We start from the raw sequence: 27,715 nt of genomic DNA, 5'->3' as shown, positions 1-27,715 counted from the left end.
TCGCTAGCAGCACATTACCTTAAATATTTACATAGATTGGAAAAAATGGATGTGAAAGGGTACAATTAAACTGAAATCCAAGTAATTTTTTAGTTAACATTAACTCTGTGCCTTTGACTGCCTGGACCAGTCTTTGTGATCCTGCTGTCATATTTTACTGTGCTTTACAATTTTTCCTCTCTTAGTACTGGCACACAAAAAAACAAGTGTGAATGGGGAAAGGTGACTACCTAGTGCATACCAGTGAAATTGACTATAAAACGAAGTACTGGTTAATTCACACAAGAATGAAGCAAAACAGAAACCAAAAAACAATATTTTGCATTTGTTCCGTTACACTGATCTTATGAACCACCTGTAACTAAAGTCAGAACAAAATATTTTAAGATGCTGTCCCAGAAAACAGGCATCTTACTAAGTAGAATTAGGAGATTTACAGCAGCGTCCACGGTAGACACAACTGTGTACGCTGCGCCCAAAACAACAACAATCAGGGGCAATTGCCACACTTTCCCCTTCATGACTGAGCTGACACCGCGCGGGGCGGAGAGGTGCGGGACGCCTGACCCGTGTTCATTGCCCGCCGGCAGCCTCGGGCCTTTGATGTAGCTGTGAGGGGGCCAGCGAGAGCTCGGGATGGGGATTGGACAATGGACTCCCGGGGGGCAGCGAGCCCGCCAGCCAGGCCCAGTAGCTGCGACATCAGCCAGGCCTCCCCCTGCCTGGGGGGAGGAGGACAAAGCGGGCGGGTTTCCCGGAGAATTGGCTGGGAGCATCAGGCCTCCCCCGGCGCCCCCCAGCCACCATGTGACGGGCCTGCGGCAGCGGGCAACGCTGCGCCCTGGGGATGCCCTCGCCCCGCCGGGACTGCACAGAGCCCGCGAGGGGAGGCTGCTCCCGGCCCCTCGCCCCTGGCCCCGCCGCCTCCCTCCTTGTTGTTTGAACCCGAAACGGAAATGAGACTCGCTGCGCCGGGGAGAAACGGAAACAAAACACGAGCCGCAGCCAGGCCCGAGCCCCCCTCCCCCGGATACGGAGAGCGGCGCTTCCCGTCCACCCGCCCCTCCCTCGGGCGCCCCGGGCCCCCCGGACCGCTCGCCTCACTCACCCGCCGCAGAAACTCCTGCCCCGACCGGAGCGGCCCGCACGACTCCCCCGCGCTCCGCTCGCTAGCGGCGGCTTTGTAGGGTCCTTGCGCCGCCTCCCGAGCGCCGCACTGAAGGGAGCGGAACGCGCTGAGGATTGGGCGGCGAGGCCTGTGCAGGGCCCAGGCAAGGCGGGAGCGCGAACACAACCACCCCCCCGCGACAAGGGCAAGGACTACAACTCCCGGCATCCCCCACGGCGCCACCTTCCCTCCGCCAATGAGCGAGCGCAGGAGGCGGGACTTCGCGGAGACCTAAAGGCCGGGTTAATGGCCTAGGTTTCTCCGGCACGGAAGTAGATCTGCTCATTTCCGGCGGTGAGTGGTTAGCGGTGCTGCTACTGCTGGCGGCGGCGGCGGCGGCTTCTGGGGATTGTTAGTGGCTTGTTCTGTCGGCGCGCGGCGGCTCTAGGTCCTTGTCTAACTGGCGGCGGGGCAGGGACGTGAGGAGCGCGATCCCCAGAGTTCTCTGCCCCCGGGGTCGGCTTCCCAGGGTGCAACGCGCGCTGGGCTTGGCACGGTGACACCCCCACCCCCAAGGTGACCGGAGCCGGAGCCAGGCAAAGGGACCCCGCCACCGCCCCCTGTAACGCGCCGCGGCCGCCGCTGGGTCGGGGGAGGGGGCTGCGGTCGGGCAGGGAGCGGTTGCCGGAGCTCCCGTCGCTCCCCCGACTGGCGCCGGGTCTGGCCGCTCGGCGACGAAATTCCTTGCGGCCGGGCCACGGGCTGCGCGACGGGACGGGCTCGCCTCGGTTTCCTGCAGCCTCCGGCCCTTCCCGGGCTCAGCCACCCCGTGTCTCCCCGTCAGCGGCAGATCCCGCGCACCGAGCGAGGCTGGCCCTGGCCTGCTCATGTCCTCCGCCCTGGGGCCGCTCGGCTGTGTGGGCGCAGTAGCCGGTTCCCCGGGATAACCCGGCCCGACGACGGGTTTAAACTAACAGTTCGCGTCTAGACAGGCAGCGCCCCACAGGGAGCCGGGTCCAGGCGGGGTTGGGGGTAGTTACCTGTTGGGCTAAGTACAAAACTCCTTCTTCGGTGTTTTCCCTGCAAACTCTGCCTTTTAACTTTGAGATGGTTGAGACGGTCGTTGAAAATCTTTCTCTTTTATTACTAATTCACTTACAAATACAAACACGAAACCTGACTTGTAGTCATATGAATACGATCTATGTAAATGTCAGTCAGTGTTGTTAGATTTTCTTAAAAGGTTTATTGATTGTTGGTTTAAAGATCCCACATTTCTGACTTAGTATAGTACAGTATTTTTATGAAAACAAATAATACAGATTTGCTAGCTTACTTTTCATTCCTGTTGTATTCTCAGTGAAAACTACCTACTTTCTAATTAGCTTTATTTTTGTCTTTGAATTAGTCTGCCTTGTGCCAAATGAATACTTAGATGCAGGTATCTTTGCTAAGCACTACAAATAAAAATGGCCAGTTCATTTTTTTAGCGTTTTGTTATAATTTTTTATCAGACAATTAATGTGGAAGAGATGTGAATCGTAGGTCAAATGAGGATATGTTCTGTCAAAAGTATATTTCTTGGGTATAGCAAAATTGTCACTCTTTCATTTAAAAATGTTGGACTATTTCTCTTGGTGTTTCCCTGCATTTAATAATGTTCACATTTGTAACTAGTCTATATTTTTTTTCTTTTTGTAAATGTAAAGTATGGAAAAAACTGCAAGAAACTGCTAACTTAATGCATTCTGTTTGTTTCTAGCTGGAACCCTCTGCGAAATCATCATGATTCTCCAACAGCTATTCAGATTTTCCTCTATTTTCCGCTCTGCCATCTCAATACACTTGCGTAGGAACATTGGCCTTTCTGCTATAGTGTTTAATAAGGCAAAGGAACTTGATCCAGTTCAGAAGCTCTTTATAGACAAGATCAGAGAATACAACGTGAAGAGCCAGTAAGTTATTGGAATGTAATTCAGTGTATTAAGTAAAAAAGTTTAATATGAAACTTTTATCAGACATTAATATGGGATTATTCCTCATAATTAGGCCTTTTAGGTCTGCACTCTGAGTGCAGAGCCTGTAGCTTCAGCATGGAAAGGCCCCAAGAACTGACCTAGCACAAATTCTAGTCAATGGTTCTTCCACTTCTGAAGCCCAGAGGAAGGTGGGCTAGGAAATAATTCCTTATTGTGCAACTGCAATCCCAGGTGTTAGAGGGTGTATCTGTACTTCACGGAGGAATGTTACAAAAATATTCTTTCATGATATGTTAGAATTACACACAGAAATGCAGTCCTTGAGGACTAACACTTGATACATAATTTACAAGAAAAAATTATCTAGAACACCTCAATAAAAAGAAAGTTAAGACTTAAGTCTTTACTAGTTACTGTATTTATTATTACAATTGACTTTGTCCTTATTACTACTTTTATAAAGTAGTAAACTACTCAAGATAGTTAAGACCAAAGCAGATTGTGAAGAACTTCAAAAAGATCTCACAAAACTAAGTGATTGGGCAACAAAATGGCAAATGAAATTTAATGTGGATAAATGTAAAGTGATGCACATTGGAAAAAAATAACCCCACTATACATCATAGATGGGGGCTAATTTAGCTGCAGCGAGGTCGGAAAATATCATTGGTGTCATTCGTGGATAGTTCTCTGGAGATTTCCACGGTGCAGTTGGAAGCGGTTCAAGAAAAGCAACTAAAGATGTAGGATCTTTAATAGGGGAATGGAATAAGATGAGACATATGATTATTGCTCTTATATAATCATTCAGGTACGCCTAGCTATCTCGAATACTGTGTACAGATGTGTCCTCACCTCAAAAAAGATGTTCTAGGCTAAAAGGTTAGACAACTTAAATGAATTAAGTTTGGATGATGCTATGAGGAAAGATTAAAGGGCTACTCTTGCAGAAAAGGTGACTAAGGGGGATATGATTAGACAGGTATATATAAATTCAGAGTGGTTGAAAGTGAAAGGAAAAGTTATTACTGTATTCATAATACAAGAACTAGTGGTACACCAAATGAAATTACTAGTAGCAGGTTTAAAAACAAATTAAAAAGGAGTCTCTTCACACAGCGGCAGAGTCAACTTGTGAAAACTCCTTACTGGAGAGGTAGTGAAGGCTGGGAAATAAGCAATGTTTAAAAGAGATGGATAAATTCATGGTGGCTAAGTCCATAAATGGCTATTAGCCAGGATGGGTAAAGAATGGTGTCCCTAGCCTCTGTTCATCAGAGGATGGAGATGGATAGCAGGAGAGAGATCACTTGATCATTGCCTGTTAGCTTCACTCCCTCTGGGGCACCTGGCATTGGCCACTGTCGGTAGACAGATACTGGGCTAGATACACCTTTGGTCTGACCCGGTACGGCCGTTCTTATGTTCTTACGTAAAGCTGTATATGAGGGTAAGGGAGTATTGAACAGTAGCCATAAAACTTTGAGTGTTGCCTTAGTTATCCAAAATGTGAACAGATAACGGGTCCTTTGCAAACACTGACTGCTTTTCCTTTTTTTTAACTGACCGCAAATAATTACATTTATTCTTTCCATAAACAAAATGTAAGAATTGAATAAATTCACCTAGAAATAGTGGGCCATAAAATCATATAAAATAAAAATATAATTTTACATTTGAATACCAACATTTTGAGAGAATCTCTGTGATTTACATGTCTCCAGTTACTCACCTATCAAGAAACTCTTTTATTTGTCTGTTACCTGTAGGAAGATTTTGCATTAACAAAAAATTCTTAAACAACAAATTTCAATTTTATTAGAAGTATTTAGCAAAATAAAAGCTGTTTAATGGTGTAAGAGACACTCAGTATGTTTAAAGGAGGGCTGGCTGCGGTCAAGCTAAAGAGCTAACTGGTTAGAATCTCATTGGCAATAGGCTTTGGATTGTTTTTAGTTTTAATAACATTTTCCTAGTCTGTGACGAAACCCATTCAATTTAATAAATGCTGTAATGCTAGCATTTTGTACAAAATCTCTCAAACTTATCAGTGTACTGATTCTGCTACTTCCGTAGTACGTTCTATAGCAGGGTGATTCACAAACTTTTTGCTAAGGTGACCCACCAACTACTTCCAGCTTGGCTTGCCATCCAAGCCCCCTGTCCAGCTCTCACTCTTTCAGCTCTGCCCCTGTCTGCAGCCCCAGCTGGCCTTGTTCTTCCTGCAACTGGGCAAGGGCCAGGATTGCTACCAGGCTGCTTTCTGCTCACCAGCTTCTGCTGCTGCTGTCTGGATCCTGCTCTCATTTCACCTGGATTGCAGGCAGCAGCATGTGGAGCGGGATCCAGGCAGTTAGTCTAGAGGAAGTGGCTGCAGCCAGTGAGTGGACAGACAGCAGCCTGGTAGCAATTGTGGCCTGGCCATGGGGGGAGAGGGGCTGGTTGGGGGCCAGGGTTGGAAGATTGGCAGGAAAGGTCACGGTGCCTCCCATCCATCAAGGGTTGGGACCCACTGTTTGGGAACTGATGTTCTGAAGTTACAATTTCATTTAAAACAGACTCTTGGCTCAAATTTGTCAAAGTCAGCTTGAAGATCTTTTTATTGCAGAATTGCTTAGTGAAACATTAGGAGTGAAATGTGGTGCAGAGCTGGAAGTAAGAATCCATTTCACAGATTTGACTTTTTCAAAAGAAAGATGATCATGGAGATACAAGTGAAAGAACATTGTTACTGCACTCCTATTGTTAGCCCCTCTCAGCCAAAATATCAGTAGGAAAAAAATGTCCAAACCACCTGCCTTTTTTCCCCCTTGTGACCTCTTTGGTGGTGGTGGTGAAAAGAGGGGAATAAAAAAAAAAAACATATCTGTACCAAACTATCAGATTTCCTAGCTTTTAGATGGGGGAAAGGAAAATATCCTTTTAAAATAGAAATGCTTCCATATGGAGGATGTCATGCCGTAGGGAATTCTCTAGGGGTGGACTTAGAGAAATAACTAAAATGAGAAACCTGGGGCGGGGGGGAGGGAATACTATGATGGAGGAAGTTGTTCTTGGAGAATTAAGAGAAATTGTCCAAGTGATTTAGCTACAGTTGCTGTAGAGCTCTTAAAGCTGCAGTTGGCACCAGATAAGTATTGCATTGGGTAAATTTGTGTTCTTTTCATGTTTGTCTACTAAAATTAAAACTTAGGTGTAGCTACTCTTACTGTCTGAGGGTAGTTTTTGATTGTTACTGGATTGAAGAGCTCTTTGCATTTGTACAATCTTTTTCTAATTATTCTATCTGGGAATACTCTTGTGGTTTTTAGACTGTAAACTGATCAGTGCAGCAACAATTTGCTCATTCTCCTTAGTGTAGTGAGGACAGCATCTGCACTAAAGCAATATTTAAGGGCAGAATAAGGTTAGTGGAATTCATTGATATGGTTTGTAGTAACACTACCACTAAATTTCATATTTTTCTCCTAATGGTTTTTACATATGGGTGGGCAATTATCAAGTTTGATAACAAAAGGTATCAAATCTGTATTGAAGCTGGTGGAAAAGCATCAATATTTCCATGTTTAGATGTCTAAAACATGACTTCAGGTTTCAGAGTGGTAGCCGTGTTATGAAAGCTTATGCCCAAATAAATTTGTTAGTGTCTAAGGTGCTACAAGTCAGTAAATGTCAATTGCAGCTGACATACTGAAACAGATGCAGAAATATGACAGTAACAGGCTGTGTGCCTGCAGGGATCTGATGTCTCTGGCCCCACTGTCAAAGGTGCCCCCTGCAGCCTTGCTATCAGTGCTGCTCTAGCCCTACCTCCTCTTAGTGTCCCACAACTGTAAAAATAAAAAGTTAATTGAAAAAAATCTTAAATAACATTTTTCAAAATTAGGCCTGGCAGAATTCAGTTTTTCTCTCTACAAATAACTATCCTTTTTAGAAAATGCAAAGGAATGAGTGAACTTGTTTCTTTATGTAATCATTCTTCAGACTGGGATTTTCAAGGAGACTTAAGGGAGTTAGTCACCCAACTCCAGTTGAAAGTCACTGAAATTGGATTCCTAATACCTCTAAGCCCCTTTTAAAACTTAGAAAATAGTTCAATTTCTTTTTAGCAGATTTTATTTTTGGTAAATATAATAATTTTAAGTAGAAATAAAATCTCTCAATTAGAATATTCATTTTATAATAATGTGAGTTCATGTGTAATGACTAAAGTACATATATTTTGTATTGTCACTATACAGAAATCTGAGACAGTTGGTATTGCACTGGGGAAAACATGGATTTTCAAACTGAGAAACTAGTTGTCGGTTATAAGCATGTGTTTGTAACAAACACCCATAACTGATGCTTCACTTTGGTATTAAACATTGTTTTCCATTAAGTAGTCTGTAGGGCTGCTCTTGTGTGCAATTTTGTAGACTAGGAAGTACATCTCTGATTGTGGCAAGTTACCTGTATACTAGCTGCTACGTCACCTTGTTCTACTGATATGAATGTTCTTACTAAAGAACTTGGTTTGAAGTTGATCTTCCCTTTCAGCAGATCAGCCTAAAAAATAATAGTATGTTTCAAGGAAGTTTTGTCTAGATATTTTAAAGGCTTAAGAACAGAATTATGCTTTGTTGCCAAGTCTCCATTCACAGCCACTTAGAAAAAAATGCAACTTGATAATTAGATTGTAAAATTTACACTATTAAAGGAACATTGGCTAATATTTGTAGAAATATGCTTCTTCTTTTTCCATTTTAAACCCTCGTTTAGCTTTAGTTAAGCTAAAATGTCTGATTTCAAATGCCAGAAGGGAAAAATGTACCCCCTGGTATGCTCTCTACCTCTGGTTTTTCAAAATATTTAAATTGCTTTACTTATCTGGGGGTGTATAGCCATTTATCTTACTCTTTAGATTAGGCCCTTAAATGATAAAATTTTCATTGGACATTTTCTGCATTTAGGAAAGCCGGTGGTCCAGCTGATGTAGGCCCTGAATACCAGAAAGACATGGCTGAAGAAATTGCCAAAATTCAGCGGTTGTATGGTGGGGGAGACCTGACCAAATTTCCAGACTTCAAATTTGAAGGTGAGTCCCCAGCCTTTGTTTGTTTGTTCTTGCATTATAAGTGTGAAAGTGAGAGGATGAATAGTGGAATATAAAACCTTTGTGACCAGTGACCTGGAGGTAAATCAGCCATGTGGTTCTGGGAGCGAGCAGGACTCTGTTGCTCTTGGGGATGGTATATGTGCGGTCTGGTTGGCAAATAGGAACTTTGTGGCAGCAGCATATGTTTGATATCACTTAAGGCTCCTGCAACGATTGTTCCTGCTGTTGAGGACATATTTGGCCACACTTCCCATTCCTGAGACCTGAACTGAGCCTTGGTCAAGTGCACAGTGTGTGCCTGCTGCCAGGCACCATGTGGCACAACATTGCTGTTTGCTAAGAGCTGTCACTTGACAATCTTGAGACCTGGGTGGTTTGGCACAGACATATGCACACTAATTAACTTCAGAGGATTGTGGCTGTGAAGGTTTAGTCTGAAAATTCCACCAGAGAGGCACCAACAGCAGAGGTGTTGTTAACTAGTGCCACACAACAGCTACTTTAAAGGATAAAGGTGAGTAGTGAAGTCACTGCCAAATCACCAGAAGTCTTCTCTGTCATCTGCCATCCTCCATGGACTCTACAATGATCTAAGGGGATAGGAAGATCAGAAATCCCTATATGAGGACTAGGTCCCCTGTGCCTAGCACTTCATTCTGCCAATTGTTTGGCAGGCAGGTGCTGCATGGGGTGGACCCAGACAGTTAATTAGTTCAGGAGTTCCCCCTTAGTTACATGAGATACTGCTGTGAGAGTTGCTATTTTCTGAACTATCCCTTCCTCATACAGTCAAGTGAGTAACTTTCTTACCTGCTGACTCATTTTCTTAGTACAGACAAAGTAATCTAAATTTCTTTAGCATAAGGCAGTCTCTTCCAGTTTTGAGTCATTTAGGATTAATTTTCCCTTGTGGCTTAAATTATACTATATCACAATGTGGAGTCTTTTCTTGAGGAAAGAACTAATTTTTCTTATTCACCTAGTCTGTGTACTACTTTAAAGTTTCACATCTTAACTTTACTGCTCATTATGTTTTTTTATGAGAGTCAATGGTAGGTAGCAAGATTTCTCTCTCTCTTTGCTGGTAAAACTGGTAATATTCCATTAATGAACTAGTTGCAAGCTTGTTAGCAGTAAGTTACCTTGGCGGTAGGTAAACATAGGAGGAGATACATGACGGCTAATTCTAAGGAAATATTCCATAGTCAGGAAGAACTCTTTTAAAAAAAACTTGTGCTAAAAAGGTCCCTTTGCTTCCCCCACCTGTTTAAGGCATGTTTGCAAAATTAGCTGCAGATCACTAGAAGTAGTAAATGGGACCATGGTTTATATTCTTCTAGAACAGGGGTCAGCAACCTTTCAGAAGTGGTGTGCAGAGTCTTCATTTAGTCATTCTAATTTAAGGTTTCGCGTGCCAGTAATACATTAACGTTTTAGAAGGTCTTTCTATAAGTTCTATAATACATAACTAAACTATTGTTGTATGTAAAGTAAATAACATTTTTATAATGTTTAAGAAGCTTCATTTAAAATTAAATTAAAATACAGAGCCCCCCAGACTGGTGGCCAGGACGAGGGCAGCGTGAGTGCCACTGAAAATCAGCTCGTGTGCCGCCTTCGGCACCCGTGCCATAGGTTGCCTACCCCTGTTCTAGAACCTGAACTTGATCTATGAGCAGTATTTGGAACTGGAGCATCTTAACATGAAACTCATACATTTTTTTTTTTTTTTTTTCCCCTCCTAGAGCCCAACTTTGAAGAGTCTCAAAAATGATGTGGTTGACGTCTGCATTCCAAGCACTGGTGTCATCTTTCTCATGGAGTTGTTAAATAGGCCAGCAGTTGTAATTTAATGTGGAGTTTCACTTTCAAATACTTGTTTGACTTCTGAACTCAATACAGTACAAGTATAACATGAGCTGCCATATTCATAAAATTCACTTTTGGAAATCAAATATAAAGTGCTTAGTCCTTTATCCAGTGTTTAAACACTATTTACTGAGATGACATTTCAGTATCCAGATAAAACCAAATGACCACTTGAGTGCAAAATACAGTTATGTTAATGATGATACCTTTCCTATTGAAAAGAACTGCGCTTCCCTAAATTTTAATCATGTCACTGAAATCTTATAATACAATAAAGCCTGCAAGTATGGCATTATTGTATGCATGTGATCATTCTATGCTACATTATTGCAATAGTGAAATTTTATTTAGACATATCCAGGAACTCAAACATTACAGCTCATCCTCCAGTTGTGCAGGGCCCATGAGCTGAAGTGGACTGACTTTTATATAATCTTGGTGCACCAGAACATTCTTGAAGAGGCTATCCTGTTCTTTTAAATGAAAAACTTGAGGTTTTGGGGGATAGTTGAGTACTAAAGTTTCTAGTCTGTTCCTGAAGACCCCATCAAAATATGAAAAACTTAGACAGGACTGAACTTGAATATCTGAAACACCAACAGAGGTTTGAACTACTTATCAATATTGCTCATTTTACAGCTGCTCAAAGTACAGGGAGAGAAATGATCACAGTGAGCTGACTTATCTGAATGGCATTTGATACCAAGGAAACAAGAAACTGAGCATTTTGCAATCTTGGTAACATCTCATTTTTGTACCTGGTGCAGATTCATTACGCTTTTTTCCCTCAATTCAACCGTTGATAGGAGTACAGGACTTACATTACTGTGATATATCAAAGGCAGTCAGTAAGGTCAAAGTGTAGAGTTTCATCTTTACCTACTATTACTCCAGAATGCAGAGTATATACCTACTGTTTGCCTTCCTCTGTCACAGTAGTTTAATGATCGTTTTCCTATAGTTTGTCAGGGAAACTTTTCAGGGCTAAGATTAAGACTTTCTATGAAGTTTCAGTCGCCCATGAAACTGAAAAATATTTTCATTTATAGTACTGTTAGATGTATGCACTCCTAGCTAAGATTAAAAAGTAGGATTGTTCCTTTAAGTGAATTTCTCAGTATTTGGTGTGATTTCTTTTAAGAAATCTTAGCTTACGCCTGCCCCTGTAGCCCACTGTTTCTGGCAGCTACATTTGTATAGGGAAAGTTCACAATATTCTGCTCTTCAAAATCAGTCCCTTTTGAGAATTATTGTATAATCTAAGCATTCATTTAAAACGTGTAGCTTGTTTTGTTAGACATGAGCTAATCAGATAATGTACAGACAGCCTGAATGATAGTTCACTAAATGAACTATTAATCCCCATGGGGTGAGAAACAGGGCACCTTAAATGTCAACGGCACTGCTCGCTTTGAGCAGCAACGTCCAGTTTCTGCTTCTCCTAGAATCCCATGTGGCTTATTTTGGTGCCAAAAAATCTGGCTCCTAAAGTTTTCACACAGCTTCTCTGAAAAAAATTGCATGTTGATCCAGATACCTGTAGTATGAGGAGTGGGGACAGTGAAATAAATGGGTTGTAATATTAAAGCAATTCAGGGCCATAGGTAGCAGTTGTATTCATTTTCATCTTACTACCTCAAATAAAGCTCCTGTGGCATTTTTGCACTGCCACACCAGCATTTGAAAGAACATACAGCACAGAGCATAAGTAACAAAACTAGATGCTGATTTATGACCAACTGAAGTCAGTGACAATCCAGCAAATGCTTATGGGCCATCCAGAATACAGATGCTTTCCTGCATTTAAACTGTCTGCCTAGTTCAACTTTGACAGTCACAGTGCATGTTCCAGCTAAAGCATACTTGCTAGAACAAGTTTCCCCTTCTGATTACTATGGCAGTCATTTTAGAGTTGAAATATGAGAGCAAAATTTGTGGAGCTAAACGAACATGTAATTGAAGACAATATCAGGCAGACTGTTCAACACCACCATGAGAACCATATTTCAGCAACACATTAATGATAGTTGCAGACCTCCGAAAGCAAGTTCACAGTAGACAGCACATCAGACACTAAGCATTATTTATTTGTAAAACTGAACTTTAACAGAAAAATCAAGGCACTAATACTGCATCAGTTTTGCTGCACTGTTTTCCTTCACACATACAATCTTTAGCAAAGAAACTTTCACAGATCTTAAATCTACTTCCTAGAAGGAAAAAAGCTGCACACTTTAGCATTGGGATTTGAACATTTGACCTATAGCGGTGGTTTTCAACCTGAGGTCTGCAAACTATGTCTAAGATTTCTGAAGGAGTCTGGACCACCATCTGAAATTTTGTGGGGATCGACAAATGAAAAAAAGATTGAAAAGCACTCATCTACAGCAGAACACTGTTTGGAGGTTCTCTATTATAGAGAAGATGAACCACAGTTAACATAACTCAAGTTTACACTTGTACAATATCAGAATAATTGTTCACTTGACTGCATGGTCTGACAGATTATTAGAAAAATTATGGCACTAATAAAACTGAAAAATGGCAAAAGTTAGACCCCTTTACGTTGTCTTTTAGATGTAGACACGACAAAGCACCAGGTTAGAGTGGCCAAAAAACTAACGCTAATCTGTAAAGATCATGAGCATGAATTCGCTTAGTAATGAGTCCTCTTGCTGTGTATATACATAAACAGGATGAGAAGAAACCATCATACAAATTATATTATCTACATACTACTATCCTTAAATTAGAGAAATAATGGTATTTTAACAATATGAACAGTTGTACAGTCCATGATTAGGTTTGTAACATCAGATCCTAGACATTTCAATAAACTCTTTCAGTGTATGCCATCTCAAAACAAATCCAAATATTTGCAGAAGTTAAAAAAAAATCCCTTTAATATTCTGTATCACTGTGTGTCCCTCAAAGAGGCTGAAATCTTCTAAATAACAAAGGACTTGGTGTGCTTGAAATCCTAAATGAAAAACAGAAGAGGGTAATGTGACAAGTTATAGTTCAAATGTTTTCCGTACCCATTACACTTAAACATCTGTAGAACTTCACTTGTGTCTCCAGGTTGGCAAAAGCGAGGAAGCAAACACCAAGCATACGGCAACACAAAATGCTAGGAAGTCTTAGTAATGAGACCAAACCCCTTCCCAGAGCAACAGAATAGTAGGCAGATAAACCTCTGGCCTAAGTGTGAAGTCTGGCTCATCAATTCCTTTTGAGGACTGAAGCCCACAAAAACACATTTGTACATGATATACCTACTACGTTCAAAAAGTGTCCCACTGGGAGGAATTAAAGATCAAGGTAAAACTGCTGTGTTTCTTTCCAATTATAGCTGCTGCTGATGTGCAATTATACTGCAGTTGATGAATGCACCCCACAACTACAGTTTACCAGTATTTCAGTGAAGAGAGACAAATCAAGAAATTTTCACCACAAAAAGAGGAAATAAAAAACCAATGCTCAAGTTCCTTGGTGTTCAGATTTAAGGACAGAAGGTAGCTTTCATAGAGCACTTACGGTGGCCGGTATAACCAATACTGACTGCCCTGAGAGCAGCTGTTGCTATTTCATAGCTACACCTGTAGGTGGAGCATCACTCACTGCATCAGTTTAACAGCAGAAGCTGCATTGGATCAACGAAATTTTTGGAGACCCTCCTCTACCATGAGTTGTGAGAATTAAAATTAGCTGGTGTTTTGGAGTTACCTCTGTTCTAGTCAGCCTTGTTGCCTACTGATCCTAATCCTCCCCATAGGAAGCTAGGGCCAGGCCCAAAGCCAGTCCTACTCTGCCACCTTGCAGCCTCCTCCCATTGCCCAGCTTCTCTGGTCCCCTCCTCAAGCCTAGGGAAGCAAACTGGAGGTACATAGCTCCATGCACTGCCTCCAGCCAGAGATCCCAGCAGCTCAGGGAAGGGGCCACTGGAGCAAGGTTAAAGCAGAATATCCAGCCCCTTAGTGGGGTCAAATAATGCTGCAAGTGGTGCAGCCAGTGACTCGGGCTGATGTCTGAGACATCTGCTCTAATTTTGGCACTATTGTTGAGGTACACTGAAGAGAACATAGTAATTGTGGGTTGGGTTTTAGTGAGAAAGGAAAGTAAATGGATGAAATTGATAGAACAGGAAAGAGCTGAGACTGGGTGAATAGAAGGAGGACTGAAGGGTGAGATGAGCTGGGTAAATCAGGTGTGTGACTGAGTTTGTTGGGAGGATTTGAATAATGTAGGTGGTGGGGTACTGTGCTGTGGTTGCCCGATGTGTGAGAAACAGTTGTGAAGTGAAAGAGGTAGAGCAGAGCAATGTAAAATGTAGGTTTGAGGACACAGGGACTACTTCTGAGTGCATCAGTGGGGGAAAGGAAGTTGCAGATGATAGTGTTTGTAGTGAAGGTGGACTACGAAGTGTTTGCAGGTGCTGTTAACTTCTTGACATACGTTGCAAAGCTGAGCTATTACTATAGAGCCAATGTTTCTCTAAGCAAACCTAGCCATTGGGTCTTCTCTAGTGTAGGAGATCTCACTCTTTCATAGTGTACATCATCTTGATTGTCTTGTGCACACCTCTCTCAGACACACACACACACACACACAGTTGTGTAACATTATGTGCCTAACTTCAGCAATTGCTTTACATGGAAAGGTTTCAGAGTAGCAGCTGTGCTAATCTGTATCCGCAAAAAGAACAGGAGTAACTTATTTGTTAGTCTCTAAGGTGCCACAAGTACTCCTGTTCTTTTTACATGGAAAGTGATTTTAACTTTTTTTTAAAATAAATTTTGATTTAGCAGGTAGATATAAGGAGGGGATAGAGCTGCCAGTGCCCTGTGACTAGTCAGTTCTCAACAGACCAGCAGCAAGTGCTCTGTGGACCAGAGTTTGAGAACCTCTGCTCTAGTGGTTTTTCAGTACCTGTTCATTCCACTTGATGGCTAATGCCAGTAGCTTTATAATATACTCACACAAGTTCATTATATATATATATCCTCAGTTTTTCAGTTAAAATGGTGGCCAGAGCAGCGCTTTGGCTACCTTGCCCATAGTGGATCATTGCAGTGTATACATGTTTAGTGTAGAAAAATCAAGATATTCTTGGTCACACTGCAGAATTCCTTACATGGCTATATCACCTGCTGGCAGGCACTGCACACAGTAAGGAGCTTGCTGTCTTACCCTCCAGTGCTGCCAGACAAAGTGTGGAGGAGAAGAGAGGCAATGCTTTAGGTTCCACCTTTCTGATCTGCTTTCTCTGCTTAAGAGGATGTGGGGAAGAGAGGATGGGAAAGGCCCCAAGGGGTCCCTTTCCCTTCCATATCTCCCTGTAGCAAGAGGGAGAGAGTGGTAGAAACTGTGCTCATAGATCTCAGATTTGAGCTTTGGAAGTCGACTGTTCCACACGCAGGAAAAAACAAACAGATCATTGGTCAAATGATGATTTTGTAATTTCTGGGATTATTATACCATGGTATACATGTAAAATATTTCAGTAAGATATGGTAAGATAAAGCAAGGCAAAGATGGTTCCAATTCACATTAGACTTGACACCATGTGTTTAATTAAAGCTGTAAATTTTCCCTCACTTAATCCAAGTGTTTTCTTGGAAGCAAAACCATGAACTGTTCTTTGGACAAAAAGTACTGAGACTAACCTCTGTTCTTTCAAAATACAGGAAATGTATAATCTTTATTCATTTCAGGGCCAATGAACTGAGCAGTCACAGAAAATGGAAGCTTAATTGGTTCATGGTGGGCAGCTCCCACAAATGCCCTGGCTGATTGCTGAATACACTCACCTTTTCACTTGGGGTATATTTATAGTCAGAACTCTTCTTCCTGTTAGTGTAATAAACAAAGAAGGCAGATTAACTGTTTTATTTTTATCTGCTTGTACTTTAGTTCTTGGAGAAGCATATTTATACACAAATTTTCCCACTTTAGACACCATCCTGATTTCATCTCAGCTCTTATCTTATAAAAGACCAGAAACAATATTGTGCAATCAACAGGCACAGTAAATGGCTTTGCAAGGTATGCCAAAGAAGCATCTATACATGAAGGAAAGATTGAGTCTGAGGGGCTCACTGATTTTCAGGAGGTAAAGCAATGTTTTGCAATGTGCTATTTGAAAGGATATCCTATCTGACTAAAGCCAGATTACTTTATGAGAATATCTTGACCAAGTAAAGAAAGTTATCACCATTTCACAGCTTGCAATTACCAAGATCTGTAGGGGATGTGTGAAAATACTATGTAATAGAAATAGCTCTTTCATAAAATTTCCTCTTCTCCAGAGGCACAGACAGCAACATTTTATATTAGGGGCATGTCCATGGTCATCTGTCCATTGCAATACCTGTGACAATTCCTTGGGGAGCTTCTAGACAACAAATTGTGGCATCATCAGCCTCTGCCAAACTAGCTTCCCTGACTTGTTGCCTTAAGGCTCCAGGATGCGATGCATATCTGGTTATGGCTCATATAGTGATGTACATTATATTCATGACCATTATAAAACAAGTATTTTTAAGAAGTACTTGGTGATATCTTCTTTTAATACGTTACTTGCTTTTTCCTGCCATTGTCCTCACTCAAGAATGAGAGTTATTAATGCTGAGTTTAGCTAGACAGAAGAAATGCCAGCCTCCACTTTAAGGACTCAATATTAGTCTCATATGTGAGCATGTATCTCAGCCTATCTTGTAAAATCAGCTTGCATGTACTGTACGTACAGTTGCTGATTTCACAGAACTAGCACACTTCCACCTTTTAGTGCAAGACTGAGATGTATACTTTCATCCTGGCTGATGACCAGTTTCCAAAATGATTTGCAGACACAGATTTGGGTAAATTCTACCTAGCTATTTTGCATTCACAACCAGGGAGTTGGCCAAGCAAGATTTAAGTCTGCGGCTGAATTAGGGGTTTGAATGATAACCAAAACAGGGAGGGGACACAGCCATCTGAAAATTTACCTCTGTCTGTCTAACAAAAGTATTGGATGGTTCATTTATTACTAGTGGTTTGGTGTTAGTATGCAGCTTAGTAAGCATAGTGAGAAAATCCAGCCACCAAAGTAGCAGCCTAAAGAATATTTCAGAACAGGTTATCCAAAAATAAGGTTAAGGACACAAAACACCCTCATGTATAATAATGATGTGGAAAGCCCTGCACAAGAATCACATTTCTTACACCATCAAAAACACAAATGAAATTAACTACCCAAAAGTGATATACTTACTGAGAAGAGCTTTCTTCTGGAAAAGTAAAAGAAAAAACATATTTAGCACACAGTAATTTCCCTGCCTAATAAACATCCTTTGAAATATCTCATGTGGATAACATTTAACTCTTGTCCTTCTTCATCCCTTTAATTTCAGACAGTAGCATCTGAACTATGTTTCTCATTGGAGGATGAGCAAGTGATTCCCTCGGCAGCAGTCTGTCTGGATAAGCCAGCAGGAAAGCTGTCCAAGCCTCCTTTCCTCTGGAGTTAATAGTCTACTTCTGACAGCATTCAGCTACCTGCTCTCGTGAAACTGCTCTCAAATCAATCTTCAGCCCTCACTCCCCCCTACACTCCAAAAAGCTGTGTGTCCTCTCTCAGACACGTGCCGAAACATTTTCCTGCATCGCTACCTGTTCACTGTATTAGATTCCATGACCCCTATTGTAAATACCCTGGGGAAAAGTTGCCCAGCTATTATGAAATCTAATAAAAGCATCCGTTTTCCTGACATATACTTTCATTATTGTCCAGCAGATGGAGTCAGCATGTCCATTTCCACTAGGATGCAAGTTTTAGTACTGCTTACATCTTAGATTAAAAATGACAGTTTACACTGTTTCTTTTTACTGGAACAGACAGATTTTAGAAACCAAAACCACCAATAATGTCACTTTAATGTACGTATGCGCACACCCATATTTGATATGTGTGCGTGAGTATTCTATCATACAACATATCGGAGAATTTTGTTACTTTTCTTTTATGTTATTTGGTACCCTGCTAAATAAATGGGAACACTTGTGTAGCAAGATACTAAACATGAGTAAACATGTTAGAATTCTGGCCAGAAATAAATTTATACCTAATGTCTTTCAGGCACTTTTTGGTTTCTCTCATATCCACAATGTTCCTCACTAGCCCTGTTATGACACACTTTGGGGAAGAAATTTGTAACTCCTTTCATCAGTTAGACTTTGTACCCAAGCAATTACTTATCCTGGGCTCTGCCTCCCCTGAGCTTAGAGTTCATTTTCTTCAAGGTATCTGTCAGTGACTGGGTGAGCTAGCAATTCTCAGACTCAGTTCATGAACATTTGTGGAAAACAGAATTGTAGACAAGAGAAAATATTTAACCTTTTTTCTAATATTTTCAAAAGTATCTTAACTTTGCATAAGAAATAACTCTATGGAGCTTACTTAGACCCTCTGGATTTGCCTAAATTCCCTTTCAGCAGCAATTTGTGACTAGCCTGCTATTTCTATCTCATTTTCTACTGCAAAAAATAAACTGGGTATGATCAAAAGGAGCAGGCAGAACAAATAACTATGGACCAGATCCTACACTTATTGAAGAAAGATGCAATACTTCCATTGGCTTCAATGGCGCAGAATCAGACCCTACATGAAAAAGGAGTATACTCTACAGACAGTAGGAATATTTAGTCATAGCAAGTTTCCTGATGTCTATAAGGCAGGCAAGATTTAACGTGACTTACTTGAAAAGTAACCTTTTTTTTGTGCATAAAATACCCCAAGGCCACATAATGCCATTACCAGAGCCACAACTACTACAGCAGCTATGATTCCACTTATATTAAGGTCATCTGTAAATGAAAACAAAATAAATCCAATGTTAAAAAAAAACCCAAAACAAAAACTTGCCATTGTAACAGTTTTCCATTATAAAAATTCCAGAGAGCAGTGGCAATGATAACTATAGAATGCAATATGTAAATGACTGTGACATCTAAGTTGCTAGCAACCAGAAAGGTTCTCAAAATGTTTATTCCATTCACTTCTACGACCCACCAAATAATACCCTCGTTAGCACAAGGCTTTTTAACACACCTCAAATTCTTAATATGATCCAAAAAGTCAAAAACTGGATAGAGACAAGGGGGTATTTTCTCATCTAGATGAGTGCCTAACCCCTGGCATCATTCAAGTTACACATGTCAAAGGGAGAATATACCCTGAAGCCTGTAAATGGAAACAGCTGTTAGAGAATATTTGTTTTAAGTTAGTTTGATTAAAATAGTAGTAATGTAACAGCTGATGAAATTGTTGACACAGAATGATATTTGTGGCACCAAGAATTTTCATAGTGTTGAATCATATGTATAAATTAATGGCTTCTGACGTGAATGGAAGTGAGGCTTTTTAAAAACTAAACCACCAAGGCCAATGTATTCAAACCTGGCTGCCTAAAATTAGACTCTTTAATCCAGATTTGGGCACCTAAATTAGAAGTGGCCTGATTTTTCTGTGGTGATGAGCAATCCCCATTCCCATTAAAATCAATGAGAACTGTAAGTGTGCACCTCGTGAGGGGAGAGATTAGGCCACTTCTAATTAGATGTCCAAATACATATTTGGTTGCCTAACTACAGGCACACAGATTTGAAAATGTTGGTCCAAAATACTTCTTATTTGTGTCAATAAGTACCAATTTATGACTTGAATTAATGTTTCCCCATTAGAGGAATTCTGTCTTGATAGCATGTAGTTACTCAACTACAACATGAATGCATTAAAAGGCCTGATCCAAAATCTTCCTATTGACTTCAGCAGGCTTTGAACCAGGTCTTGCGAGAGTAAGAAATATTAGAGCACTGTTTAAAAGGTCACTGCCAAGGTATTTTGTAGAATCCATCCATTAGAAGCATTTTCCCCTTCACTGTTGATTAAAACCTTCTAGAAGCTTGAAATATTTCCTTACCAACTTCTCTCCATCACTTGTGCATGCACTGCTGTGGGATTTTGCAGAGCTGCTCAAGAGTGCTGGGCTGCTGGAATATATTTTTTTTCTTTAGGGAAAAAATCACAGATGGACTTGTTTACAAAACAAATTCTATATCTAACAAGTTACATGGATGTTGCAAACAGATAAGGAGCAGAAAATAAAACAGACATTAGGCCTATCAACCTGGACAGTGTCCCTTTAACCAGATATAAATGTCACATTTATTACTGTTTTTCCAGATAAGAAAATGAAGATCAGAAAGAGTTTTCTGAGTTGCTGCATTAAAGTCCCACATGAAATTGACTCAAGGAAAATATCTGTGAAACAAGATTTGCAGATAGGGTGACCAGACAGCAAGTGTGAAAAATTGGGACAGGGGATGGGGGGTAATAGGAGCCTATATAAGAAAAACACCCAAAAATCGGGACTGTCCCTATAAAATCGAGACATCTGGTCACCCTACTTGCAGATCATACTTTACAGCCTCCACAAGAAGTTCTGAAATATTAATATCTTATGTATATACTATTATTCAGTGGAATTTAATGCATAGTAATCTTCTGAAAGCTGGACATTTGATCATTCTAAAGCACTCTGAGCTAAGCAACCTTATGCACTCCTCTTCTAAAAAGAAGCAGTAATCTCTACTGCTTCTTTTTAGAAGAGGAGTGACTTAAGCAGCCAAAATGTCTACATAAATAGCATTCATAACAAGCATCATGTAATTGCATTTGATTCCAGCACTCTGGGGGAGGAGTAAGATAGTATAATTTGAACCTAGTCTTAGTTTCTTACATGTGCCATGCAATAAAGTCATTTTCATCTACAGATTTTTTTTGCCTTATTTGCTTTTGACACTTACCAACTTGCATTCGCTTCACAGAGCATTTTTGAGGAAGTCCAATTCCATTAGAGGCTTCACAGTAATACTCTCCAGTGTCCTTCTTTGAAACTGTGTTAAATAGCTGTTAAATTTAAAAAAAAAAGAGTCACCAATAAAGCTGAGTGAAATTTACAATTTCCATCCCATTGAAATTCTGACATTTTTGTTTTTGTCCCAAATTTGGATGAAAAGTGGAAATTTAACAAAACAGGAATTCCAAAAATTTTTGATTCAGAAACATTTTGTTTCAACATTTTTTTAATCAAAACAAAACATTTCAACATTTCTGAAACTGAAATGTTTCATTTTGTTTCATTGAATTTGACCCAAAATTAAATATTTTATTTTGATTTTTGTAGTGGAAAGTTGAATTTTTTCAGCAAACTCAAAATTTCCCTGTGGAAAATTTCAGTTTTGTGGAAACTGCATTTCTGTTAGAAAATCATTCAGATAAAAAACTCCCAACCAGCCCTAGTTATCACCATGTGATTTAAAATTAGGAGGTTGAGGGACAAGGGACACTGCACTGATACCATTTAGACAATTAGTTCTTTGAACTATGGGTTATTTTTTCTTTTTTTACAAAATGATGTATGATGAAACTGATGACTATTTCACATAAACAACAAGAAAGGGAGAGGTGGGGACTTTCCCAAACTCATCAAACTCAGTGGGTGTCTTTCCATTGACTTCAGTGGCCTTTGAAATTAGGCTCGCTCTCTGAGAGCCACAAGATTTTCAGAGGTGACTAGTGATTTTGGGTACTCAGTTTGACACACCTTAAAGGGGTGGGATTTTAAGAGTGTGCTGATCATTCACCTTCTGAAAATCAGACTCCTCTAAGGTATCGGACTTTGATCTTTCATAAAAGTGAGGTGCCCAAAATTACTAGTCACATTGGAAAGTCTTGGACTAAAATGTATTAATAAAAATTGAAAAGCATCCATGGAAGCCTCTTCAAAAGAGGTGTATAGTTCTGGAAAAGATACCTATGCGGATTTGGGGCCTGGCTCCTGCTTCCAGTCTTTACTGGTGCAGGATTGGGCCCTCTAAGTATATCTGGAAAGTTACTTTTACATTTCCTAAACATCTGTTTCTCTGATGTTGCCCTCCATGCCTGGGAATAACCCTCCATGGAAGTTTGTCAAGATGCCCACTTTATTTTCTTTTAAATCCCTCCTGAAAAAACTTAGCACTGTGATGCCAGATCTGGCACTGGTTACGCACGTGGCAAGCTATAACTTCTGTTTATTTTGTAAAACTCTGCTAAATTATTTTACCTCATCCTTTCATTCCACTCTCACCTAGTTTGTGTATTTCATCCACCTGTTGTATTCTGTCTGACATGTAGGTTGTGAGCTCTCTGGGGCATGGACTTTTTTTTGTTTGTTTCTCATCTGCACAATGCCTAGCACAATGAGGCCCTGATCCTTGGTCATAGTGTAACATGAATAATACATTTAGTTTTCTTTTGACTTTTGTGTCTGAAAGAAGGAGTTGGACAAGATCTTACCAATGTTCCAGTCTTTTTATTCATAGTGTAAGAAATGTTTTCTCTTTTAGCACTGCCTGTTCCTGTATTTTCCAGTAAAGCAACACCATTCCTATACCACTTGTACTCAGAAGCAGGAGACCCTTCATTTTCTTTACAACTCAGTTGTACTACTGTTCCACTCATCGCTGAGCTGGGCACTTCACACGATGGAGCTGCAGAGGCCACTGAACAATGAAAAACATTTGTTATTTGACAGTTTAAGTGTTTTAAATTAACATTCACATTTCTATTTCAACATTTGCTTAGGCATCAGAGACAATCCAAAGAAACCCATGATGTATTAATTAACAGGATAGACTGGTGGGGCATGGCCAAGAACGAGATCACCAGAGGTGACCAGTGGGTCACACCCCACTAAATGAGAACGCAGAAAAATCCTTGGTTTGCTAGGACCCTGGAAAGGGAAGGAGCACCTTGCTCTCAGTCCCTTCAAACTGGTGCTGCCTCTCCCTTGTTCTGCTCCCTGTCGCTACCATCCAATCCAAGATCAGCTTCTCAACCCTTCCTCCCCACCTCCATCCTGCCAGCAAAGCACTTAGTTCCACGGACTCAAGGGGATGTGGAGTCAGGCAAAACTTTCCATGGATTTTTTTTTTTGGTTGAAATATTTTGTTCTTGTTGTTTCCACTTATTTGAAACAATCTGCCCCCCTACACTTTTTTTTTTTGAGCATCTTCCTCTCAACTCCCTCTTTCCCTTCCCCATTTTTTCCCCCTGAACTAGTGAAGAGGGGGAAAAGGAAAGAAAGGAAAAGAATTTCCCTTGGTTTCAAAAAAGTTTCAAATTACATGTTTTCACAGGAAAAAAAATTCATGTAGTTTGAGAAGTAATTTTTGGTGGAAAAACTTTCATTAAAATTTTTTGAACTGCTCTAGTCACAGTATGATACTTCAGACATTTGCTCAGTCACCACCAAAGGCCAAGAATCACCAAACTGTGCCTTTTTTTAAAAATGAAAAAAATACCCACTTTGCTTTGTGTTCTGTACTGATATGCCGATAAGGAATCTATTTGTCAAAAAACATTCCCTGAATCTTTTTTATTGTCTGCATTGTTACAGACATATTTGCTGACAGGTATTTTGAAATAAATAACCAAAAAAATTGAAACTGGTGTGATCATATTTGTTATTTTGACAAATAAAATATGGAGAATTTTGCAGAATTTCAAAATATTGTGTGCAGAATTTTTAATTTTTTGTTGCAGAATTTTTAATTTTTTGGCACAGAATTCCCCCAGGAGTATTTTATAACAGAAACCACTTCAAGGCAATTCCAGCACTTATGAATGAGGAACATCAGCCAGTCTTCATACTGGCAGTTGCTGAAAAAGATCCAGTGAAGCCTTTTCCATACACAGGTTTGCCAGTGTGCCTCGATCCAGAAAACATTTCTGCCAGCCCAGACATGGGTTTCTCCAGAAGAGAGGCCAGTATTTCTATGTGCAATTTTGTTAGGTGGACAAGGAGAAGACCTCTGAGTTTTACTTGTAACCTAATCAGAATCTGGAGCTAGTACTGGCCTCTTCACAGTTGTGTGTTTTGGATTTGAAATTTCTATCAACAGAGTGATTATCAATGCACTTTAAGCTGTCATAGTTGCTTTGGCGTTGGGAAATTCAATGGGGCCTAAGAATTAGGTACCCACTTTCACTAAAAGTCAATGAGAGCTGTGTGCCCAACTCCCTTAGGCCCATTTGACAATCCAAGCCTTAATATACAGGCCAAAATTTCAGAAATGATTCTGTGAGAGTAGATTTGTTCCCTATTATTAATTATTTGTTAGAGCTGGTCAAAAGAAGGTAAATGCAGTTTGTGAAAATATTAAAGAGAAGCCAGAAAAGAATGTACAGTTTATCATTCATTTGGCAAACAATGTTATGAATAAAAGAGTGCATGAGGAAAAATATCCACACTGAATTCCCCCTATCCCCCTGCCTTTAGGATTGACCTCAACAAAACCCATAGTCAAAGTTAGGTTTCTACCCAACACTGTGAGAGTAATAATAGTCTCTGCCAGATTTTGTCCCCGTTCAGTCGGCGCACTAACTTCACAACGGTATCTCGCAGAATCTTTTCTGGTCACATTTCTAATTCGTATGCTTGAATCTATCATCTCTGCTCGGCCTTTCAGATCACCTTTAAAAGAGAATATGACAGTTGGAAAAGTATTTCTTGCAGTTCAAGCCTGTTATAAAAATAAAATATCACTGTGCATCATTGGCTCATCTCGAAACCTCACAATGCATCTAGTCATCAATCATTGCTCACTTCTTCAATCTTCAGAGGGGTAGCCGTGTTAGTCTGGATCTGTAAAAGCAGCAGAGAATCCTGTGGCACCTTATAGACTAACAGACGTTTTGGAGCGTGAGCTTTCGTGGGTGAATACGCTCCAAAACGTCTGTTCGTCTATAAGGTGCCACAGGATTCTCTGCTGCTTCTTCAATCTTGACCATCTTTGTGCCTCATTTTCCACTGAAGGACAATAAATATGAGCACTTTTCTCCAAAGATACTATCACTTCCACTCTACAAATAAGTTTTAGGGGCAACAAGGTGATACTTTAAGCCCAAACCCTACACCCTTTGTTCACAAACCAAAGGCATCACTTATGAAACACAGCCAGTTTCCAACAGCCTATAGAGTTGGAATCCCAAGACCCATCTTGAATTTGGGAGCACATGCATTTCCCCAATGCTCTTGTGTGGCTTGGTGAAATCTGCATCATCTAAGAAATTTAAAAGTGACATTTATTATAGACAGAGAACGTTGGCCAAAAGCTCTCTAGTTAAGCTTTCAAAAAATCCAGACTCCGTTACAGTTCCGTTATCACATATCTTTCACCTTGTGGGCTGATTTTTTTCTATACTTGGTCTCTGGTTAAAGGTGATTTCTTTTTTTTTAAGTTGGAACAAAATTCTTTCAGACATTTGAGTTATGGGAGTGGGTGTGTTATGAGGGCAAAACTAACTTCCCATTGAAAACAGAAAAAAATAACTACAACTTTTTGAACAAGGCTACAATAAAAATAGCTAACGTATACGGTACCACCGAGATGCACTTTTCACTCAAAATGGAAAGCTGAAATGAGTCATTTTAAGAAAGAACACTTATTCTTATGTTCTAGTCCTAAAAAGAATGGGGGTGTATTTAAAATATGCTGCTACACTGCATATATTACTATGACATTTATGTTCAAGTCTTCAGCTTTATTTTAAAGAATCTTTCAGAAGCTTGTTCTGAGGATCATAAAGTTTTCAATAAAGACAGATAATTTTATTTAAATGCGCTCAGGTTATGGAAGGATTCAGGGAACCTGCAATGCCATTTCTGAAGTCTAAATGGAACAGTATAAAAGACTCATCTATATCTCCAAGTTAAAATATTTAATACCATCAAAGACATAGTAGCTATTAGCATGGAAAGCTATTCAAGACTATGCTCTTCGAAAACCAATTCTGGGAAGTCCTTTTGTCATTGTTATTCTCTTCAGAAAAGAAACCAAACTGCATTTTAGCAATTTCATTTTAATCCATCAGTCTACAAGTTTGCAGCTTCTTACCTACTAAGTCACCTTTGTAGTACACAAATGAGACATCGCGGGTTGTGAGTTTCTTCCATTCTACTCTTGGAATAATACCCTTTCCAGCTGAGTACTTACAGCTAAGCATAGCCTCTAGGGAAAACAAAACAGATGATCACTGTTTTAGCTCTGTATCTTGGTACAATTACAAAGTACTGATCATAATATTCTTCCTATTAAAGGGCTTCAGTCTTCAGTGACAATCAAATCCTGCTCTTAAAATTGACGTTATTGTATTTACTCCAAATATAAACAAGTGTAATGGAGAACAGAATTTAGAGAGAGAATGTAAAGTCGGTAGAGCTTTAAAGAGAACTGGTATAAGTTATACAGGCAAAACCACATTTTTGGCAGTAGAAAGTATGTGTCTACTAGATGGGTTTGCTGGTACAGCTCTACTGACATACCTTTTCTAGTACAGATTGGCCTAAGGAAGAAAAGAACACTAGTATAATTATGAAAAATCTTTGACTACCTCCAATCTCTCTATAGTTTAAAACCTCCAGTGGAAAGCCTCGATCTTTAATTTCTTTTTCAAGGGGAAGGGGTAGAGCAGATGGCTTAGGAGGCTGGCAATGCAATACAGAGCCTTTCACCTATGCTGAGCCCTTCATATACAGGTCATATTTATAGGGACCAAAGACTTTTATACCTTTGATGGGGTGTATCCGATTTCCAGTGAACAAGTGTCCACATCTCAAAAGCATACACAACAGCCCTGCTTTAATTTGCACTCTTGTTACCAATCTCAGCTGAAGAAACTAAGGACTGAGTAAATGATGGAGACAGAGTTATTCACCCCTACTATTTGTCCTTCCAGACCAGAGCCGAGGCTTCAGAGCTCCAGTCTGGCATTTGTCATAAGCAATAAGATCACACACAAAATGAGATAAGATATTAAAGAAGCAATCCAACTTTAAAGAAAAATCCAGTGACAGGAAGGCATCCTGTTCCAAAGAGAAATACACAATGCTTTACAAAATGTGTGTTCTGTACTTAGCTGAGGAAGTCAGAAATTCCTGACTGCAGGTGGAGTGGGATAGGCGGTGGCCTTCCTGTACTTTAAGATTTATTGAAGTTTCCTTTCCCTTTTGTTTTTGTTTTGTTGCCTTTCTAACAATGAAAAACATTAGTCAATTCCCGCCTATGCTCTGGGTCTTTTACTGTTGGCCTTTGCGATTGCTGTCTGAGCCCAGGAGTGCCTAACTTTATTTGCATCTAACTGAAGTGAAGGCAGCTGAGTTTTAGTGTTGCAAGCCTATAATTCACCTACACTCTGGGGATGAGACTTGCACTGTCTCTCTCTCTCTCTCTCTCTCTCTCTCTACTGCTCAGACTCTCATTTCAGAGCTGGGAGAGGGAAGGAGAAAATGCAGAGGGGCAATATTGAGGTCACTCTGACTCTTGCCTGTGAGGAGGGAGAGAACAGAGGAAGCATAGTGCTTAGTTCACACGATGTAATCACTTCCTCCTCCTCCTCTCCTGCTGGGGTGGGAAGGGTTATATGGAGGGGAGAAAGTGTGGTGCAGATCCCCTCAACCTTAGTTCCCTAAGGTTGTACTCAGCTGCTTAGTTCCCTTCATTGTACTCAGCAACAGGGGAGGAGAGTCACCAGGAAGAGAGTATCTGGGGGTAGCCGTGTTAGTCTGTATCCAC

The 27,715-nt window shown here is 40.4% G+C and overlaps 3 protein-coding genes across 6 annotated transcripts in view; 1 reads left to right on the top strand and 2 right to left on the bottom strand.

The window, feature by feature from the left end:
• Positions 1–1,379, bottom strand: part of GABPA (GA binding protein transcription factor subunit alpha) — a 48,782-nt gene extending 47,403 nt beyond the window's left edge. Inside the window, exon 1 of the mRNA XM_032781928.2 lies at positions 1,109–1,379. Within this exon, the coding sequence (XP_032637819.1) occupies positions 1,109–1,336 (228 nt within the window). The 5' untranslated portion in view covers positions 1,337–1,379. The remainder of the gene's footprint in view (positions 1–1,108) is intronic.
• On the top strand, positions 964–10,346 carry ATP5PF (ATP synthase peripheral stalk subunit F6). 4 transcript variants are annotated; one of them, XM_032781930.2, is made up of 4 exons: positions 964–1,462; positions 2,871–3,063; positions 8,040–8,164; positions 9,931–10,346. In XM_032781930.2, the coding sequence occupies exons 2-4, from the start codon at positions 2,894–2,896 to the stop codon at positions 9,957–9,959; spliced, it is 324 nt and encodes a 107-aa protein (XP_032637821.1). In that variant the 5' UTR covers positions 964–1,462; positions 2,871–2,893; the 3' UTR covers positions 9,960–10,346. The 4 variants fall into 4 exon arrangements, with proteins under 4 accessions (XP_032637821.1, XP_074929395.1, XP_032637822.1 ...); XM_075073294.1 differs by lacking the exon at positions 964–1,462 and adding an exon at positions 1,476–1,556; XM_032781931.2 differs by lacking the exon at positions 964–1,462 and adding an exon at positions 1,655–1,730.
• A 2,481-nt stretch (positions 10,347–12,827) lies between these two features.
• The window catches only part of JAM2 (junctional adhesion molecule 2), a 54,829-nt gene continuing 39,941 nt past the window's right edge, over positions 12,828–27,715 (bottom strand). Inside the window, exons 3-10 of the mRNA XM_032781929.2 lie at positions 26,039–26,152; positions 24,463–24,615; positions 22,437–22,642; positions 20,903–21,005; positions 18,794–18,901; positions 17,310–17,325; positions 15,865–15,904; positions 12,828–13,034 (exon numbers count right to left, since the gene is read on the bottom strand). Of these exons, the coding sequence (XP_032637820.1) occupies positions 13,002–13,034; positions 15,865–15,904; positions 17,310–17,325; positions 18,794–18,901; positions 20,903–21,005; positions 22,437–22,642; positions 24,463–24,615; positions 26,039–26,152 (773 nt within the window). The 3' untranslated portion in view covers positions 12,828–13,001. The remainder of the gene's footprint in view (positions 13,035–15,864; positions 15,905–17,309; positions 17,326–18,793; positions 18,902–20,902; positions 21,006–22,436; positions 22,643–24,462; positions 24,616–26,038; positions 26,153–27,715) is intronic.

Source organism: Chelonoidis abingdonii, chromosome 1 (genome assembly GCF_003597395.2).
Source record: "Chelonoidis abingdonii isolate Lonesome George chromosome 1, CheloAbing_2.0, whole genome shotgun sequence".
In the NCBI taxonomy this organism is placed as follows: domain Eukaryota; kingdom Metazoa; phylum Chordata; order Testudines; family Testudinidae; genus Chelonoidis; species Chelonoidis abingdonii.
Note: the sequence above shows the minus strand (reverse complement) of the source record. Positions and strands in the feature narration are given on the sequence as shown.